The sequence below is a fragment of the Parambassis ranga genome, chromosome 7, assembly GCF_900634625.1.
Source record: "Parambassis ranga chromosome 7, fParRan2.1, whole genome shotgun sequence".
NCBI lineage: Eukaryota > Metazoa > Chordata > Actinopteri > Ambassidae > Parambassis > Parambassis ranga.
Genome location: NC_041028.1, coordinates 12,254,453 through 12,273,528, shown reverse-complemented (window position 1 = coordinate 12,273,528; position 19,076 = coordinate 12,254,453). Strand labels below are relative to the sequence as shown.

The 19,076-nt window shown below is 42.6% G+C and overlaps 1 protein-coding gene across 9 annotated transcripts in view; it reads right to left on the bottom strand.

Moving 5' to 3' along the window:
* The window catches only part of casz1 (castor zinc finger 1), a 68,307-nt gene that overhangs the window by 8,573 nt on the left and 40,658 nt on the right, over positions 1-19,076 (bottom strand). For 4 of the 9 annotated variants that reach the window (XM_028410612.1, XM_028410610.1, XM_028410608.1 and 1 more), the window contains 8 exons: positions 13,372-14,272; positions 11,895-11,960; positions 9,251-9,347; positions 6,735-6,899; positions 4,991-5,163; positions 3,903-4,768; positions 686-815; positions 300-363 (listed from right to left, as the gene is read on the bottom strand). In XM_028410612.1, coding sequence (XP_028266413.1) covers positions 300-363; positions 686-815; positions 3,903-4,768; positions 4,991-5,163; positions 6,735-6,899; positions 9,251-9,347; positions 11,895-11,960; positions 13,372-14,272 — 2,462 coding nt within the window. The remainder of the gene's footprint in view (positions 1-299; positions 364-685; positions 816-3,902; positions 4,769-4,990; positions 5,164-6,734; positions 6,900-9,250; positions 9,348-11,894; positions 11,961-13,371; positions 14,273-19,076) is intronic. The other 5 variants (XM_028410611.1, XM_028410609.1, XM_028410616.1 and 2 more) reach the window with 3 other exon arrangements.

The following is a 19,076-nucleotide window of genomic DNA, read 5'->3' as shown; positions in this document are numbered from 1 at the left end:
AATGTAGAGTGAGGCGAGGGGGAAGAAAAAGTATAAAGGAGGAGAAAAAATGGACGGCGAGTTCAAAACAGCTCATCAAAAAACAAACATCTCTATATATCTGGCATGGCACCCAGCTACTGCTTCATTATATTAATTTGTGAGAGGTGCAGTGAAAATTACACTGTATGAAAAATGGCTGGAAAATTTAAATGATACAAACTCATCTTATTAGCGGTGAAACATTAAAAAACAAACAGGCCCCTCCGCGTCCCGCTAATTTGTCTTGGGATGAAAGGCGTTTGATGGATGGATCTTACCTTATTCATAAGCGAGGATAAAAGAGATGTATTCCCTGGTACAGGGTGTCCGTTTGATTCATTACTGGAACAAGGAAAATGAACAATGTTTAGTCAAGATTTGCATGAGAACAGTAAATATTACTATTTATCACAGAAGGTGTGCCTGTATAATGAAGAAGAAAAATGCTGTCTTCTTAAGAATTAAGGTTGAAGGTTTATGTAAATATCCTTCTCACGTAAAAATGAAGAAATATGATGAGGATTTTATACATGTTTGCACAATTATATTAATTTGATGCGTTTGATAAATAATCACAGAAACCTTATTTCCGTGTTGATTTACTTTGAAAGGATGATATTTAACATTTCATATGTAACTCCCACTGCTCTGTGTAGCTGTGTACCTGTGGTCTTTCTTGCTCAGATCCAGGCTGTGTTCCTGTGCAGAGTCTTGGGAAGCCCCTGAGTTGTCCGCTGGCTCCTGCTTCACTTGAACCAGATTGAACTGGCTGGCTGAAGTCGGCTGCCCATTCCCTGAGGATCAAGACAAGAGATGCAGAGGAGAGAAGAGACAACAAAGTTATTGTTGGTCAGCATTATTACCCTATGACGAGATCCAATCTGACTTCTGTCCTGGCCCGAAAAGAATACTCGGAGTGATAATTATTGCGAAATTATGTCAGGCCGTCAAGCCTTTTAAATGGTGATTGAGAGGCGGGAGATATGAGGGAAAAAGACTCCTTTTTCTGCAGCACTTGTCACAACTCATTTGCCAGGCTGCCTCTTAACTGGTCATTAAGTGAGATGCTAATGCTGAGGGAAAGTGGCAGTCTCAGATTGCCCCCCCCTTCCCACCTTCATAGGCTCCTTGTTGGCCTGACAACGGACGGCAGCCATTGCCACTGAGCGTACCCACAAGGAACAGGGGTGCTATGTTGGTCAGATTGGAGCTGACAGCCAATCAGATTGGTTCAAATAGCATGACCTCTCGATCACATTCTCCTCCAAATAGGTATTCAGTGAACGCTGTGAGTGAAGACAGGAGCGCTGAATTGAAATAAATAAACACCGGGGGACGACCTGAGGTAAAAATGCTGACAGGAAGGTGAATTCTGCCCCTCCGCCCCTATCCCGAGGGATTGAAATATTAATTTGTCCCGAGGCTATACAGAGAAAACCAAGCTTTTGGTTGACAATAAGTGCTGGTTTATTTTAAAATATATATGTGCGCGGGAGGGGCAAGGCCTCCGAGACACTAAAACTGGAATGCACCGACGGCCATGATTGGTTTGGTGAGAAATCTGTTGTTTAGGAGTCAGAGCTGGTGTTGAGGGATAGTGACAGGCAAGGTCATGGGCAACCAAGTGTGTGCCCTTGGCCCTCAGCCTGGTGACGATCCTCTCTGTTTCTTGTTAGGGAGAAAACAAGACCAGTCTACGTAAAGGGGGATACCGACCAGAGTTCCCCCCTGCTACAAGATGACCCAGAGACATATCAGGCAGAATAGGAGTGGAAAAGCCAGTCTTGGGCCATGTCAGCTGAAAGCTAGGAGATGGGGAAGTGTCAGTGTCAGTGTCAGTTCAGTTTGACAATGGCTGAGGTTGGAGGGGCTGGGGGTGGGGCAGGGGTGGAGTTTAGGGAAAACAGCAGTCAAACAATTTTGCGTCTGGTTTGAGGTCACTGAACGCTTACCAAGTCTCCGTCCAGCTCTCCTTCCCTCCCCCAACTTAATAAGAGCATACCCAAAATTAACTAGCCAGACAAATCCTGCCTTGTCATTGACAATTAAATCACTCAGACGAAATGAGAGCACATTATATCAAGAGCAGCCACTCACTGTATCATCTATATTTCTTTACTAAATGGGAGGATAAGTTGGCTGTTTGAGGTGGATTATAGTACAAAACCGTGTTATTCTGATGCTCATTGTGAAATTATTTTTTTTAACCACTTCCCAAGAAGGGAGAACAAATGAGTTTGACTCAAAGCAGCTTCTTTCTGGAAATTATCCAGGAATAATGTTCCACCATGTAATTACTCCGGATAAGATACAGAGCTTGTGAAAGATCATTTGTACTGTGTGTCTAATTAGTAAACCCTTCAGATGCTTGAATCTCGGGGAAAAACACTTAGGGGTAAATTAGAGTGGAACGTTAATAATAAAAAAAAAAAGTACTGAGTACTGAATATACTGAAAGCAGAAACAGGAAAAATACACAATCCACCGCAAAAGAGACGAAGTTTCACAACCCAATGAAAAAATAAACACTGTGAAAAATAGCCACAAACACAGACTTTTCTCACACCTTTTTGACAGAGAAGCACAAACCACTTCCTCCATATTTTAGCCCCAAATGTCCTGTTCACACATTTTATAACGCAAATATGAGAAACAAAACCACATCTACTCCTCCATCCTGTGTTTGTGCTCAACTTTTACTAAAACGCGATGCCATTAAGAATAAAAGGGGAGCTTATTTTAAATCATGTGTTTGAACTGCAGCTGCTGAGAGAGCCAGCGAGATGGGGTGGTGAAAGCACCATCTGTGGAGGCCCCACCCTCTGTGGGGGACTTCTCAGTGTTCAGACTACCTGCTGGAAACCCAGAGGTGGAGCTCAGCCTGACAGCCTGGGCTCAGCTCGGCTCCCCGGAGCAGCTGCCCCGTCTCTCTCCCAGGGCCTGTCCTGCTCCGGGAGCACCACCAGGAATTGTAATCCTTCCCAGTCCCAACATCCGGAGCAGTCCCATTTACAATCCACACCCCACCTGCTCAGGCTGAGCTCAGGATGAATGCAAGACTATGCTCTGCAGTGCACTATCAATTGAATACTTTAACTTCATTTTCAGAAGCTTTGTTCAGAGCAATATGATAAACACAGACAAGGCAATTACCTCTAGAATTTATGTGAATTATGTTTATGCTAAACAGGCATTGATGTGTTTTTGTGGAAACAGAAGGTTTCTAGAAATTCAGAAAGTGTGTCTTTGCTGAAGCATGCAAGTGTGACTGAGCTGTTGTATCAGTGAAAAAAAACCCTGTTTCTTAGCTCTGGTGCATTGAGTCATTTCTGCCCGAGTGATTTCTGTTTTTTTTTTTTTTATCAGTTTGCACAGAAGATATGGAAAAAAAAATATTTTTTTTTTGTTCTCGCAATTTCTCAACTTAATTTCATTCCACCTCCATTTGCTTGGAACGGGCGCAGACAGAGATAAGAGACCAATGATGAGGAAACATGTTCAACACAAGCCCCAGGAGCCCCCCACTCTGAACATCATAAGAGACTTTTACAGGCTCTACTCTCCCCTGTCAGCGCATTTATCTCCAAATGGATTGTGGGTATCTAACAAACGATCAACACAATAACAAGCCCAGAGCACAGGACCATGCCTCCGGTATGTCCCTTTAAGACTGAAAGCAGCAGTTTTTTTTCTGGCTGTGGAACAGTTGCACAGTGATGACCTCTGAGTGCACTCTCTCTGCTCTATCTATGCATAGACAAAAGGAGATTTTTATACACGTACACTCTGTGATATGGCTTGGTAGGGGTTCTATTTTGATATTTTTTTGCCTCAATCACAGAAAGATTTTTCCAATAAGGAGTCCTTATGAAGTAACTGACCTGTGTCTGGGTTGCTGGAGGGCTTCAGGGCAGCAGCTGCCAGCCTGGCCATCATAGGTGATATCAGACCCTTGCTTGCAGAGATCTTCTCCATAATAGAGGAGGTGGCAAAGGAGGTTGGGGTAGATGCCATGGCTCCGTCTGCCCCCACTGTGGAGCAGCCTTGGGTCAGTGAATCGGTGGGCATGGAGTGGGCTCCAGAAGACACAGCTGATATCAGGCTTGTGGCTGGTGGAGGGGGCTGGAGGGGCAGCCTGGGCATGAGGGGGAAGAATGGGTTGGAAGAGGCTAGGGCGCTGTTGGAAAGAGCAAGGGCCACGGGCATGTTGCTGGGGAGAGCCTGAGACAGCAGGCTGGACATATGCTGGCCGGCGCTGGACAGAGAGGGGGTAGGCTTGAGTGTGAGGCCTGATGTGGAGGAGGAGACCGCCGTGGTGGGCGTGGCCAACAAGTGCGGTCCGGTTGTGGACTGCTGGGTCGTAGGAGAAGCGGTCAGGCTGGAGTTCTTGCTGCTGATTGTCGAGAAGTCTACCAGGTCGTCGTTACTCGACTCCTCTGGCTCATCCTTCGGTGCCATGAAGGTGGAAGAGAGGCCCATGACGCCAGAGGAGCGAATATGCCGGCGTTCATGTTTGCGCTTGTGGGAGGTCATCTGGCTGGTGGAGGTAAAGGTGAAGCCACAGCCCGAACGGATACAGTGGAAGTGGTTGGTAGCTTTGCTGTACACGCAGCCCTCATACTTGCATTCCTCATACTTGTAGAACTTCTTGAAGCCATCTTTCGCATAGGCATCATCCTTGATGTGGTAGCTCTTGTGCTTCTCAATGTCACACTTGTTCTTGAAAGTGAATGTGCAGCCTGGACGCCTGGAACAATACAGATTGGAAAATTAAGGAAAGAAATGTGATAGGGTGTGATGCTCGGTACTGTAAAGTTCAGCTGTTATTTTTTCTGATTGCTGGCTTTGCTTTTCATCTCCTGAAGTGTGTCACAACAAATTATAGTATATACTTTTAAAAAGATGACAAAAAGTGTAATCTTTTATATTTAAAAGTGTTTCTTTTATCCACCACATAAAGTGCATTCACCTGCAGTGGAAGTGTGTAGTCTTCTGCCCGTAGAACTGACACCCGACAGTGCCGCAGTCCTCAGTGGCACGAAATCTCTGGAAGCCATCGTTGATCAGCTGGGCATTCTTTTTATGGAAGTTTTCATGTGTCATGACATCTGAAGTGCTGGTGTACACCTTGCTGCACCCCACCTGCAAAGCAGAGAGAAAAGCACGACAATCGAAAAACAAGATCTGGGCCCACAGCATGCATGTAAGTTTCAGTTTGCAGGGATGGTTTGAAAAAAGTCTACAATGCTGCCCTCAAAATAGATCTGATACACAGAAGACGCTACAGAGAAAGGAGCTCATTGTGGTTAAGAAAATGCTAGTGGCCTAGAAATGGGTAGAAGATGGTTGTTTTCTCACAAACACGATTAAATTTGTGGTAACGCACAGCAGAGCGGTACAGGTTTCATGTCAAACCTGTGAATTGGAAACAATCTTGTCATGGTGATAATTGGAAAAAAAAGAGACTGAAAGAAGCAGTGGTCACAGAGGGCTGCTGAAACTACAGTACCTTCCTGGCAATGCAGCCTTTCAGAAAATGAAATTCATATTTGGAGTGCGACAGTGGAGTCAGAAACTTACTGTAACTCGGAGAACTAATTTCAGGGGGTGGAGGGGAAGAGGAAGGCATGATGACTGTCTTTAGTTTAAAACGTTCTGGTACACAGGAGCCATCAGCGCCAACAAAGGAGAGGGAAAGCAGGTAATGTTTGAATTGAAAGCAGCAACTGTATATCATCTGTGGCACTTTCACCCGCACAAACCGGGCAACTTCTCCATATTGAGTCAAACAATGAAAAAAATGCCACTCTGCTTTTTTCCCCCCTAAATCAAGAGAGCCGATGCCAACATCTGCAGGTTCTCAGGGACTGTTAAAACAAGGCCTGAAATGTCCTAATAACAATTACGCCGTTAGAAGGGTTTAAAAAAGAATATATCTCATCCTCTGCCGCTGCCACTGCCCTGCCAGTGAGAAAGCTCTCGGCACAATGACACATTGAAAATAAGCAGATGTAAAAAAAACTTAAACACATCCAGAAGGAGGAATAATCTTCAACTGGCTGCATGGTACTAAAAGATGAAAAATGTGTAGTTTATATAAACACCTTACTGAATTTTATCCATGCCAATTAAGGAGCGAGAGAGCGATAGAGGAGGGGGAAGGACAAGCGGCCTCACGTGTACTGTATTCACCCCCCCTTTTTTTTCATTTTTCTTTTATTTACTTTAGGACACGTTTTGTCAAACTGCCCTTTACAGACACTATAGTATAAATGGAAAAAGTGGCAGGGAGGTTTGTAGGACTTGCTTGTGGCTTGATTTCTCACATTCAGGCAGGATTTATATCATGTTGCTCTGCAGCTGCTTTTTTTGTTTTACCTGCTTTATCCTGTTTTAAACAAAATGATGTCATTGCTGCTAAAGACACTAAATGGACAGAAGCAGGCTTTATATGGGCAGTCTGTGGTCTGGTTTACAGACAACCACGTATGTTGTGTGGCTCTGGAGCATAAATTGAATCATAAATTATGCATCTATCTGCTACATTATATTTCACATTCTTCATCAGCATGTGGGTTACTATACTGTGTGTACTGCTTGAACCATATTTGCAGACATTTCCGTGTGTGTGCATACGTCTACTGTACATCTTTGTGGGTTTATTGTGGGTATTTGCGTAGGTGGAGGAGGAGCTGTAAGTCTGTGTTGTGTACCTGCATGCAGTGGTAATGGGTGCTTTTTCCATTGAGGTGGCAGCCATGGTAGTAGATGCTGCAGTCGTCCAGGGGGCTGAAGCGCATGAAGCCATGCTGCAGGGAGTTGTCCCTCTTCTTGTGCATGTTGTAGTGCCTGATTACATCCTGCTTACTGGTAAACCTCTGCAAAAGGGGAGGGGGAAAATGTACGGCAACAGGTTGGTGTTTATTTAAACCAGTCACAGAATCAGCAACAAGTCACTTTATCTGTGTGGAAGCAGCAGCTGCAACATGCAGGAGCCAATTGGCAGTTGGGGAGGGATGTACACACTGCAATGGAGAGGGCCAGGATGTCTTTAAAGATGACGCGATCTGTGGTTATTGATTTACTCTGCATATCTCAAAGTTGTGTCCTATCCAAACGCAGTTCAAAAGGCTATCTGTGACTATCTGAGCACATGTTGCCTCATGAAATATGCTCCTTTTGTCTTTAGTATGCTCTGTTTTTTTTTTCCTCCCAACGAAATGTATTTTTCAAATCAAGATGAATCAATTGACATGCAAGATCATAGTTCTGATGTTTTTGGCTCTGGAAAGATTATGTTCCATGCAGATGGTTTCTTAGACGTGCACAGGGGAAAACAGAAGACAACAGAAACAAACAAACAAACAAGTCAACCAAAAAACGTTTTCCCTTTCAATTCGCTGCAATATGATTCCGTTTTTAATTAAAGCATTAGCGCACGCTTTTGGTGCAGGTTTCGCCTGTAATGATGAACGAATATGCTAAGAGACCCGCCTTCTAAAATTACTAAACATATAAATAAATAAATGAGAATCCCTCCCACACACCCAGGAGTCAGGAAGGGGGAAACAGAAAAGTCAATCCACAGAGACCTGCAGCAACCAAATCTGCTGTAATTGGGTTTAAGCTGATGTTACAGAAACTGTAACAGGAGAAGCTTAAATCAATGAGACAGTTCTGTCTTCAATCCGTATTTATCTCCAGTTGAGGGTAAAAAATATTAGAAAGAAGTATTCTAAAAAAGCAACTAATTGCTGTACAAAGTAGGGTAATTGCTTTGTGTCATGTGTTCCACTTGCACACAAGTAAAAAGCTAAGATCTCACACAGCTGTTCATTCCCTCACTGTTGGCCTGTTTCCCATTGTATATTTCCGAGACGTCTGCCTCCTGTAAGAATTCACACTTCATTAGGGTTTTAATCTGATTGATAAACTCCTCATATTTATTTTCTAAAATTAAAAAAAAATCTTAAGTATCAACTGGTTGCTGATGACCGGAAGACAAGTTGGACTGCGGTCATGGTACATTCGATCCATCAAGCTGTCCAAAATAGGCCATGGAGAGAGCTGACTGGGAAAAAGATCTCATTTTCAGTTGAGTGGTGATGAAGGTTGGGAGCCACTTGCTACATTTATTTTAGGATTCCCACTAGTGTGGCAAGATGCACACTCTCCCTCATGTACAAGCCCATGAAAGGAGAATGTTAGGACTCAGCCAATCGCCCAGAGGCTGGCAGTGGGATAATATTCCAGGAGTGTGTGTCATGTAACATTTCATGAGTTATCGCTTTGAAAAGGGCTGCTCATCTCTGCCTGTCTGCCTGTTTTTTTCAGTGTATTGACATCCACGAGAGCTGGCTTCCAAAGCGTATCTGTGTTTCCACGCAACGCAAAAGCAACAGAGAAATGTGGACTTGACCGTGGAAATTGCCATGATAACCTGAACTAACACTCTAAATAATGACATGAAATGATTTTCCTTTGTATTCCTCCAAGAATGTGTCTCATCAGACTGTGAAGCGGGATTCATGCAGAAAATGAAAGCTTAGATCTGTAATGCTTTTCACCACATAAACAATATTTATCAAGCGGTAATCTCTCTTGATCAGGAGCAGATAGGAGATTATGGCTTAATTCAGAATTTGTTAGGAAAGGAAGGAAAACATACACACACTGCTCTGGCTCTGTGTGGATTTTTTTTCTTTCTTTCTTTTGACAAATCTACCCATGTTTGTCTAACACTTTTACACCATATGCTACAGCAAACACAAGGCCTGCATTATGATCTGCTTTGTGTTGGTTTTCTCCTTCCTGCGCCATACATGGCAACTCATGGGACCAGGCCAAGATTAATAACGTGAAAGTGGATTAAAGGCAGGTCCCTTACAGTGGCAGCGTCTTTAGAAATGGATAAGTAGGGCTGTATTTCAAGCATACTCACAATTAACCTTTGTGATAAAAGGACAGCTGTCAGAAAACAACTGTGTCTGAGGATCCCTAAAACCTGAACAGATCCAAATAACCACAGCCAGGCCCAAGAGCAACAAACTTCGAGCTGGGCATGACCACTAATGAAAAGGAGGCATAGTATAGTTACGTAGTATCAAAAGTATCAAAAAATATAAGTTGTTTAATGACAATTTGAGGTGTTATAACCAGTGCAGTGTCCACATACAGTGGAGAAAATGTGTATTTGAAAGGTGCTTAGAAAAAGTAATAAAGCACTCACGCTCACCTGGTAGTTACAGTCAGGGTCCATGCAGTGGTAGTGCTCTCTGTACTGGTAAGCACAGTGCACATGTCCACAGTGTTGACTTCCAGAGAACCTGAAAAAAAAACCAGTTACAGCACACGTTTCAGAGCGGTGAATGGTTCAAAACCTGGGAGCACATCAGATAACATGAAAAAGCTGCATAATAAAGCAGCAGCTCGGAAAGATGTCACCGAATGATCAATAGCAAACTGAGAATAACGAGTGAAGAAATTATTAAAAATTACTAAAACAGAAAAAAATATAACAGATGGGAGTTTTCAGAGGCATTATGCTCATTTCACCTTCAAAGTAACACCGCTCACACCTTCAAACTGACTTCTGCTTTCCACACTGTTGCGACAATTTGCCCGACTGTCACACCAATTTCAGCCAAATTATCTCCATTTATTTCCAAAGCAGCCGTAAGAGACACTTATTACACTGAAACCCTTTTCCCTTCACACTCACAGCCACTCAATCATCGGGAGCCCCATGACTACTTTATTTCTCATCGCTGTGAAAGTCCTTGTCAAATCAATGCACAGTTCTTTCAGGTTAACCACAGTTATACTAAGTGAGGTACAGGGTCAGGTGTCTTATAAACCCCCCCCCCTTTCCAAAATATTAGTATGGTGCTGGTTTCAAAAAATGCAGCGCCTTGCTACAGTACAGCCACTTTTATGGTGGTGATTATAAGCCTGACGATGATGACTGTTAAAATCCTCCAATTACCAGTGAAAACACACAAATAAACATTTGCACTGCCGCTGCCAAGAACTCCATCTGCTAGTGCAGAGGAGCAGGGGAAAAGGGGGCTAAGTAATATTTTCTCCATCTCTCTTTCTGTTTTTTTCCCTGTTAGGATTATCCCAGAGCTGCATTTACAGATCACTTTGCTGAGTTCATTAAGTTAATTGAACGGCATATCCACTACTGTTTTTAAGTTGGCTGTGTGAGTGTGTGCGTGAGCATGGGCGAGAGTGATGGAGGTAGACGGAGCTTTGGAAAGGTCTGATGGCTCTTTCAGAAAAAAGATAAGTGTGCACGCGATAAAGCCAACATATGTCCCAACTATCAATGCTTTCCATATCTTTCTTTCATACACATGTACATGCACATGCACTTTCACACTGATGTACACACAAAGCGCTCCCCCCTCCCATCATCCCCCTGAGACTATGGCCCACCCCTCTGCTCATTGCCCAGCTGTATCACTTTGCCTCTGGACAATTCCCACTTGCCGCGTCAGGGGGCCTAATGGGCCTCTGCTATTCAGCAGCAGATTAAATATTAATATCGCCACGATACAGAGATTGCAGCGCATCTCCAGTTACAATAGACATACACAGATCAAAGTGCAGAGGCAATGGTGGGTGCATGAAAGCATTTAAAGAGTGAAAACTGCAACTAAACACTACCAGGGAAGCTCTTTAAAACATCAAACTGTGGAGCAGCCAGACGCACAACTTTTTTTTCGCCTCTCCTCTCTCTCTCTCTCTCTTTTTTTTTTTTTTTTTGCGGATTGGATGTGCACACATTTACAAAGCAGGTTTTTAGCATTAGTGTGCACTCATTAGCCCCGGCTCTAAAGAGGACCCTCCCCCGCCTCTACCTCCCCTCTCGATGCTACATTTGCCCTTTTTATGAGCCCTCCTTTTCCATTTTTTCCTCCCTCCTCTTCTTTCCTTTCTCTTTTTTTTCCTCTACCCCAACACGGAAATTGAAACTGTATCTGGGCTTATCTGCAACCTCCCCGTGCATCAACTGCCGAGATGTTTAGACAAATTTTATGCATTATGCAGCGCAAATATCAAAACAGTTCTTGGCAGTGCCAGCAGAAGCCTCATTAAAAATTCCTTAATTAAATCTTCTTGCAAAATGTAATCAGTCCAAGGAAGGGGTTTTGTGTGTGTGTGTATGTGTGCACAGAAGAGGACGTGTGTATGTGTGTGTCTGTCAGTGCCAAGGCTTTGATTTGTGCCCTTCATGTTATGGCTTGGAGAAGTAATCATTAACGCCAAAGCCACTTTGGCTTTTCAAATGCTGTTTTTCTTTCTTTTTAAATGGAATAAACAAACAAGTGATAATCACCTTTCTAGTGTCGGCTGAAGATGAATCCAGAATGCGGACATTGTTCTGTGTCCACTGAAACACAAGCTACCTCCCCCTTGCCCCTGATGTTTTTGTCTCTGTTGGTGTGAATGGCTGCCTTTTTAGATCAGTCAACAATAAACTGCAGAACTCACGAAAAAAACGTGGCCTGATCTCATATCCTCTCTGTGTCAGTCACAGCTAATAATAGTTGCACCAACCAAAATACAAGATCCTGAGAATTATGCTCCTCTTGATGTTTTAAAGCTGCACACACTGAGCATTTATTCAGTTACAGTAAGCTATCATCAAGCCATTTCTCTTTCATTACCCTTATCCTTCTACTTCCTCTCAGCACATAAATTGGAGTCTTTTCCTAATTAATTTACTACACACAGAACATTCTCATACTGCACTACCATCTACTTACATCACTGAATAAAACGTACCATCAGTGCATTAAAAAAAAAAAAAGCTGTGTCTGAAGTATATTTTTTCATTGGTGCGGCACATTGAGGGATTTGCATACCTGGCAATATATTTCTGGTAGAGGTTGACGTCGTCGCTGGCGGGTTTATCAGGTGGCAGACCATTCCTAATGCAACAGCAAACACAAAAGAGACAGGATTAATGGTGAGGTTGGGCTGCCTGTTGTTAATAAAAACAAACTGACACAATATTTACTTACAAGCCTCTCCCAAACTTTGGACTATCAATATACATTTTCCTGTGGCATAGCAGCATTTTCATGTGCTGAATGAATCAAGGATGGAAGGCGCACACTTTGATGCATGGTCTCCCAACCAATGAAAGGCAAAATGCAGGAGCAAAAGACATTAATCTTTTATGGGGGGTATTTTGGAGAGTGCTAGTATGCAAAACTGGATAATGGAGATGTGAAGAAAAGGCTCTGAAAAAGGCCTTTTTCTGATAATCTCCAGAGGCCCTCGCTCTAATGTTGATGTCAAGTTTTCTCCAATCAGTCTGGACCCTGCAGCTTTAAATGCTTATGGATCAAGCCAACTGAATGAAAGTGCAGGAAATCAGAGGAATTTGTCACATTACAGAGGCATACAGGGGAATGGTGGTTTGTTTTCACCTGTGTGGTGATTCCCTTCATGAAGCTGGCAGCAGTAACCCTTGTACAATAACAGTCATAATCGCTATTGGTCTTGTTTGCTCCCTCTCAGTGAGTGGCATTTGGCTCCATGCGAGTAGCTTCACACGGGGGGATGACCTGAGGTTAATCTGCCCCAGAGGGGAGGATGCGCTGCCAGACATTCTCCCTAGCACCCCATTTCCTCCCTGTGTACAAGCACCAGACTGGGTCAGTTAGCCATGACTGCTGCTCCATGCAGCCCCAACCTGACAAAGGCCAAAGCCTGAGGGAGAGGTGCCTGAGGGCTCTTGAACAGTCTTTGATAGGTCTTGACTAACTAGAGACAAGGTCAAAACCAATCAAACAGACTCTGGGAGCTGTTTCCTGGTGGTGCACACGACTGTAGGTTAGCTCCCCAAACCCCTCGTTTGCTTCCTTTAAAGTGCACTCGTCAGGCAGTGTTGAGTCGGCCCCCGTGACTCGCCGGGAGGTTAGTCATGGCTCCAAAGTAATTAAAGGGAGAGTTGTTACACCCTAGCCAAACGAAAGAAGTCAGTCACTTTGCGATGACTGTGCTAAATCAGTCTCCATGGAGTGCTACAGCAAGTAAACACTTCATGCGCCTTCGCAACTCATCATGTCGTGGATCTATTGGGCGCTATGCACTATTTCACACTACATTTCTGTTGGCTGCTGCGAAGGTAGCAATTACCTTTGCGTTAGGCTAACTGACTCACAGTAGCAGTTAAGTGTATGTGAACTCCACATTAGCTTTGAGTGGCTCCACTGAGAGACCAGAGACTAAGTGTGTAGACCCACCTGTGTTTGTACAACACTCACTAGCTACCTCTGTCTAGATTTCAGTGCAGATCAAAAACAAATCAAAAGCATATATGATCACACTTACTTTACAGAGGACACAGTGCCCGAGGTGATGGAGTCAGTCTTGGAAAAGCTGGACTTCAGGTAGTCAGAGGCGTTGAAGCTTATGTTTCCTGCCTGGTCCATGGTAAGACCTGGGGCAATGCTGGCCCCAGCTGCACCTGCAGTGGGGACACCAGGAGCTCCAGGGTTCCCCGGCGCAGTAGCGAGGACATTGGGCATCAGTGACGGCTCAGGGTTTCCCGGCATGAGCTTTTGAATGGTTCTGATGTCATACTTCGAAGGACGACCCACTTTGCCAGTCTTAAAGGCGATGGCCCCACCCATGTCGGGGCTGCCCTCGCCAGGTTTGAAGAGGTGCAGAAACTTGACATTCTCCAAGTCGTACTTAGAGGGACGCTTGTAAGCATTACCGTTCTGCTGCTGTAAACTCTCACCCATCTTCAGCTTCTGAATGAAGAAGTCATACTTTGAGGCTCTGGAGGCCATGTTCTGCATGTGAGAGGGATTGGGTGGCTGAGAATTACCCAGCTGAGGTGCTACTGGCTGTTTGTGGTCCAGGCTAGAGGGGTAGATCTGTGCCTCGGCCCCTGGTAGGCATCCAGAGGTCTGGAGGATGGTAGCATTCTTGTCTTGGGCCAGTTTTGAGTTGAGGTCGTCTGGTTTGGGTGGGGAAGCATGCATGGGCCAAGGTAGGGTCTCACCAGCTTTCAGCTTGCGGATGTACTCTTCGTACTTGGAGAAGCGGGCGCGTCGTGAGGCCTCCTCACTGCTGAGGGATGAGGGGTCTGAGGTAGCGGCTTTGAGCTTCTCAAAGCTGATCTTCTTGGTCAGCTCATCCCTTACCTGCTGGTCATCATAACCGAACATTCCCAGAAACTCATTCATGGTGTTGGCTGCATAGTCTCGCAGGGCAGATGCTTCTCCTGCACAAAGAAAAAAAAAGCAGAATTCCTATGTAATGCAGTATTTATCATTTCCAGGACTGCTTTCAATCTATCAAACAGTTCCCCCTCTCTTTACACTGACTGATGCTTGCTAAACACGTGTTACAATGATTCTGTTATTATAATTTGCTATTTTACAAATGGATTCATCTGCTAAAGTAGCTTGGGGTACAAGAGATTAATGTACATTTATCAACCTAATTAATTGAACCACATTTTGGCAATCCTACTGTTACATTGTGAACTATTAACTTCACACTTTTTCAGAAATAACACCATGTTGGTATCCTTGTTATTTCAAAACTATTGCAAATTTGACAACAGGAAAGCGCTTCTTGCACTGCAAGCTACAACATCTGTAAATGTTGGTGTATTTATGTGTCTACAGGTCTGAGACAACACACTCCTTCCTGTTTTGGTTGCAGTGTAAGTCAGTCCTGCAGAATTTGCAGAGGAAAAAATACAGTAGACTGAATAAACAGTTTTTTTTTATTCCCATGTTATTTTTATCCTCATTACTTTGCTTTGAAAAAGGATGAGATTGGTTAATATTTAGTTAATATTTTAAATAAATATAAAACATGTAGAATTTTCAATTTTCAGATCTTCTGCCTTTATCTGAAAACAAATGTTAACACAATTGTTGAAAATTAAATTACTGGTGCTTTTAACTGTGCCATTTGTTGACTGATGCTCAGGTCTATTAAATGTCAGGATTTATGGCATGTTAAGTGCATATTTTAAAGTCATCTGTGAAGGTAGTGTCACCTTCAAAAGTGAAAAGAACGAGTCCTTTCTCCTTTTTTACACATTTGTGAACTGAAACATCACTTTCATTTTAAACGTCCATTAAGTTGGACAACTTCCCCCAAGGACACAGGCGAAATATAGTCAATGTATAGTTTAATTGCATTATGCGGAAATTAATTCTGCCCCATTAACTTTCATCCAGGTTAGTGCAAGGGGTCAAAGTGGGGAAAAGGGAAAGATGATTTGACTGAAAGCAGTGGATTGAGCAGGTGAGGAGCGAAGAGAAAGAATAACTGAGACAGAAACTAAAATAAAAAGACAACAGAAAAACCAGTGATATCAAAAATCTTTTTTTCTGTCACTTTGCATGTAAGGCAGAATTTGAGTAACGCACGATATGACAACTTCGACTGGGCCGTGTAAAACCTTTGGCTTCTTTAACTGAATCTTGGCACAGTCACAGGGACAAGTCTTTTTTTTAAAAATCGTTTTATTGCTGTTTTCATCACGGAGAACACATGAGCTGGCGAGAAGTATTACCGCCTACTGCCGAGGTAATTAATACACAAATATTTCTGCTCTTGTCTCATATTTCTAAGTTATTGCTAAATCAGTCCCCGTGCCCTGCTTTTCACATCTCCTGCGCAGCATGTAAAATAATCCCCAAATTTCCATTCACTGTGTTTGGGGTTGTTCCTCCTGCGCGGTGGATCAGTATGAAAGAAGATCTGGTGGATCGAAGAGGCATGAAAAATTTAAGAGAAATAGATCAGGTATTTGAGAGGAAATACCTGTATGTTTGCCGCAGATCGCTTTGTCAGATATACCTTGTTTTCACATGTACTGAAACCACAGAATGACACAAGTATTTGCTGCATGATACAAAAACCGATACAGTGTAAGATGTCATTATAAATACATTTCAACGAGTCCATTTAAAATGTCATTTGGATAAACATTCTACTGATTTGATTGAGGTGTTGATAACCTCGGTGCTTAGTCGGATTTTACTGCTACTGTATTTATATGGGCATCTCAGGTCACAGTATATCATATAGCTCTAAAGTTAGGGCAGACCAGCCTAGCAGAAAATGGAACTATACACTAATGAAAGAATAATACATAAAAAAGTATATGGCAGCATAAACCACATTTGCTTTTTAAAAAAAATCATTACTTGTCGTATTTATGTTAGAGTTGCAACGAGACTTTATTACCACGTCCTCTTTTTTCTTATTTGCTTAGGGAATTATCATCACCTTCTCCTAAAAATTACCTTTGTTCGTCAGCGGGCTCATTTGACATGCTATCAATGAAAGGCAAATGATTGGGCTTGAAGGGATTATGACTGGGACCTACAGGAGATAACCTTTCTAAAACACCATGTAAATGAATTTTCTACTCGAGCACTATATGGCTGCCTCCTAATGATGTCACAAGACACCAGGTGGTAAACCATACCACTATTTTTACCACCATCACATAAATATATCCATCTTTTTTCCCCCCTCCCTAACATGTCACTACCCTCTGCACTCTCTCCGATGTCACTATAAAATCTACAAAGAAGTGGTTCCTAATCTTGACATTCCAACGCATGACGCAGACCTGCCTTGTCTATATTTGAGGCAATTAGGCCACATTTTCTCTCACAGATATGATAACAGATGGGCATTATATCTCCTTTTGCTGACCAAACATGGCCATCGGTGTGGCATAGCCTCAGTGCTCTAGGAGCGAGAGGCAGAGGTGTCGCTGATGATAAAGATGCATGCTGGGGGCTAAATATGGATTAATCTGACCAGTCTGAATAGAATACCTTCTAAAGTGCGACAAAAAAACACAGTGTGTGCGGTGTTTTAGGTTTGAACAGTGACATTCTTTCACATATTACAAACATTTAAATAGACATTTAAAAAGGTTTTAGTATCAGCATTAGTTAAAATGTGTTTTTTTTAAGGATGGTGGTATGCTAAGAAAGTGTTGCCAGGAATAAATGACACTATGTGCATTTGTTTTGGAGTAATTTGCCACACACACAAAAAAACTACAGTGTTAAACTTCGCTGTTTGGTTAGTTAATTAACAGGCAGTAAATAGAGAGGGCTTTGAAATGGCTTGAAATGAACAATAACCTTTTACAGTGAACCCAGAATTGCAAATGGGAGTCATGGTCAAGTCTGTTTGATCCATCGCTATGAGCGTCTCTGTCATTGCTTTCATAGTTTTTAATTCATTGTTTTTTTGTTTTTTTTTTTCCCACTGACTGGCTTATGAGGGCTCTAATGCGACATCTAAATTATCTAGGAAAAGTATTCTGGGGTTTTGCACTGATAGGAAATCCGCACGATGCCTCAATGTGAAGAGTTAAATGTTTTGAAGGTCGCAGTTTCTCTCATTGATCTTGCAATGTTTGTTAATTACATTGTCACTGATGTTGTGAGAGATAATTAAGCCACTATGTTTATATGCATAATTATGTGCACTCCACATCAGCCTTTGAAAGACAGCGGTGAGAGAGAGAGAGAGAGAGAGAGAGAGAGAGAGAGAGGAAAAATGTTTTAATTGTGAGCTGAGCAGAAACATAGCAATATAGATGCCCTAGTTACAATCAACAAAGAGCAACTCAGAGAGAGAGAGAGAGAAAAAAAAGTAAAGACAAGATTTGCCACTGATGCAATTTGCTCTCTCTGCAGCCTTCAAACACAGGTTTTTAAAGCAGAGGAAAAGGTGTATGCCTGCTTCACAACAGTAATACATATTTACAGACAGGCCGTGAAATAAACAAAATGACTAATTAAAACCACAAAGCCTGTTTTTTCATTTGACTCTGAAATGAAACCTGCTTTGTTTTCTGAGAAGCCCCTGCCTCCAGATCTATGTGTGGCCAGATATACACTGCTGTACAGTGAGTGAAACCCAAAAGAAATGAAGACAAAAAGAGCATGTGTACATGACTATGTGGTGCATACCTAAGCCTAAAAAACTGTTAAACTGATGTGAGCAAGCACCAACAAAACTTGTTTTTGTACCGCAACAACCGGTCTCACCTGCAAATTGCCTTTTTTTCACTCTGGGTGTCTGTGAAAGAGGTTTTATCTATTCATGTAACCGAGGTAGGCTTTTTTTTTCTATCTTTTTACAGCTCTGTGTTTTAACTTCTGCAACACAAGGCCAACCTCTCCTACAGTGCATATGAGTTTAGTTTCAAGGGTCACAGAGTATATAACACTAAACAGCACTTTCTTAAAAGATTGTTTGTGCTGTTAACTCTCTCTCTCTCTCTCTCTCTCTCTCTCTCTCTTTATCTATTTGATAATCAGTGAATTATACAGACGGAACATCATTAAACTGGTTATTGTGGGTCGTTTACATGAGCTCATAATATTAAGAACTTTATTATATGTTTGTGTCTGCTAACAAAAAAATAAATACATGAAGCCATGGTTGTTTATATGCTGTGATATGACCCTACAATGTAACTTCTCTGTTTTTGACTTTATTTGACAATTGATCTCTTGGATTTGACAACTGCAGAAAAAAAGCTCTCCTCCACGAAAGACTCCTCCATGTAATAGAGTAGCTTGTAGCAGTGGCTAAGTTTAGTGAGCTTAGGGAAAAAATCAAAGACTCAATATGTAATCCTGGGTGTAATATGAAGCTTAGCCTGGCCCTGCCATGTGCTCTTGGCCCTCAGCTGCTGGGAGAATGCATAAATGCCTAAATGCCTTACGTCGTAAGCCTACTCCATTTATGAATTTCTTCGTATAGCTAACCACACACAAGGTCCTGTTTTCCCCCCTGGCCTGCAAGTTGAATCTGTCTTTAGAGTAATAATGCCACTGGCTATTCATAATGTAACTCTAGAGCAACCAATAATGGGCACACTTAAGCTTATGTGGATGTGGCAATGTCACCTCTGTACTATCTAAGCCTTTGCCCCCCAATACTATGGAGTGGAATGCTTTGAAGGGCAAAGGTAGAGTTGGTGTTGGATGTATAAAAAGGCCCGTGGATAAATAAGAGAAGGATAT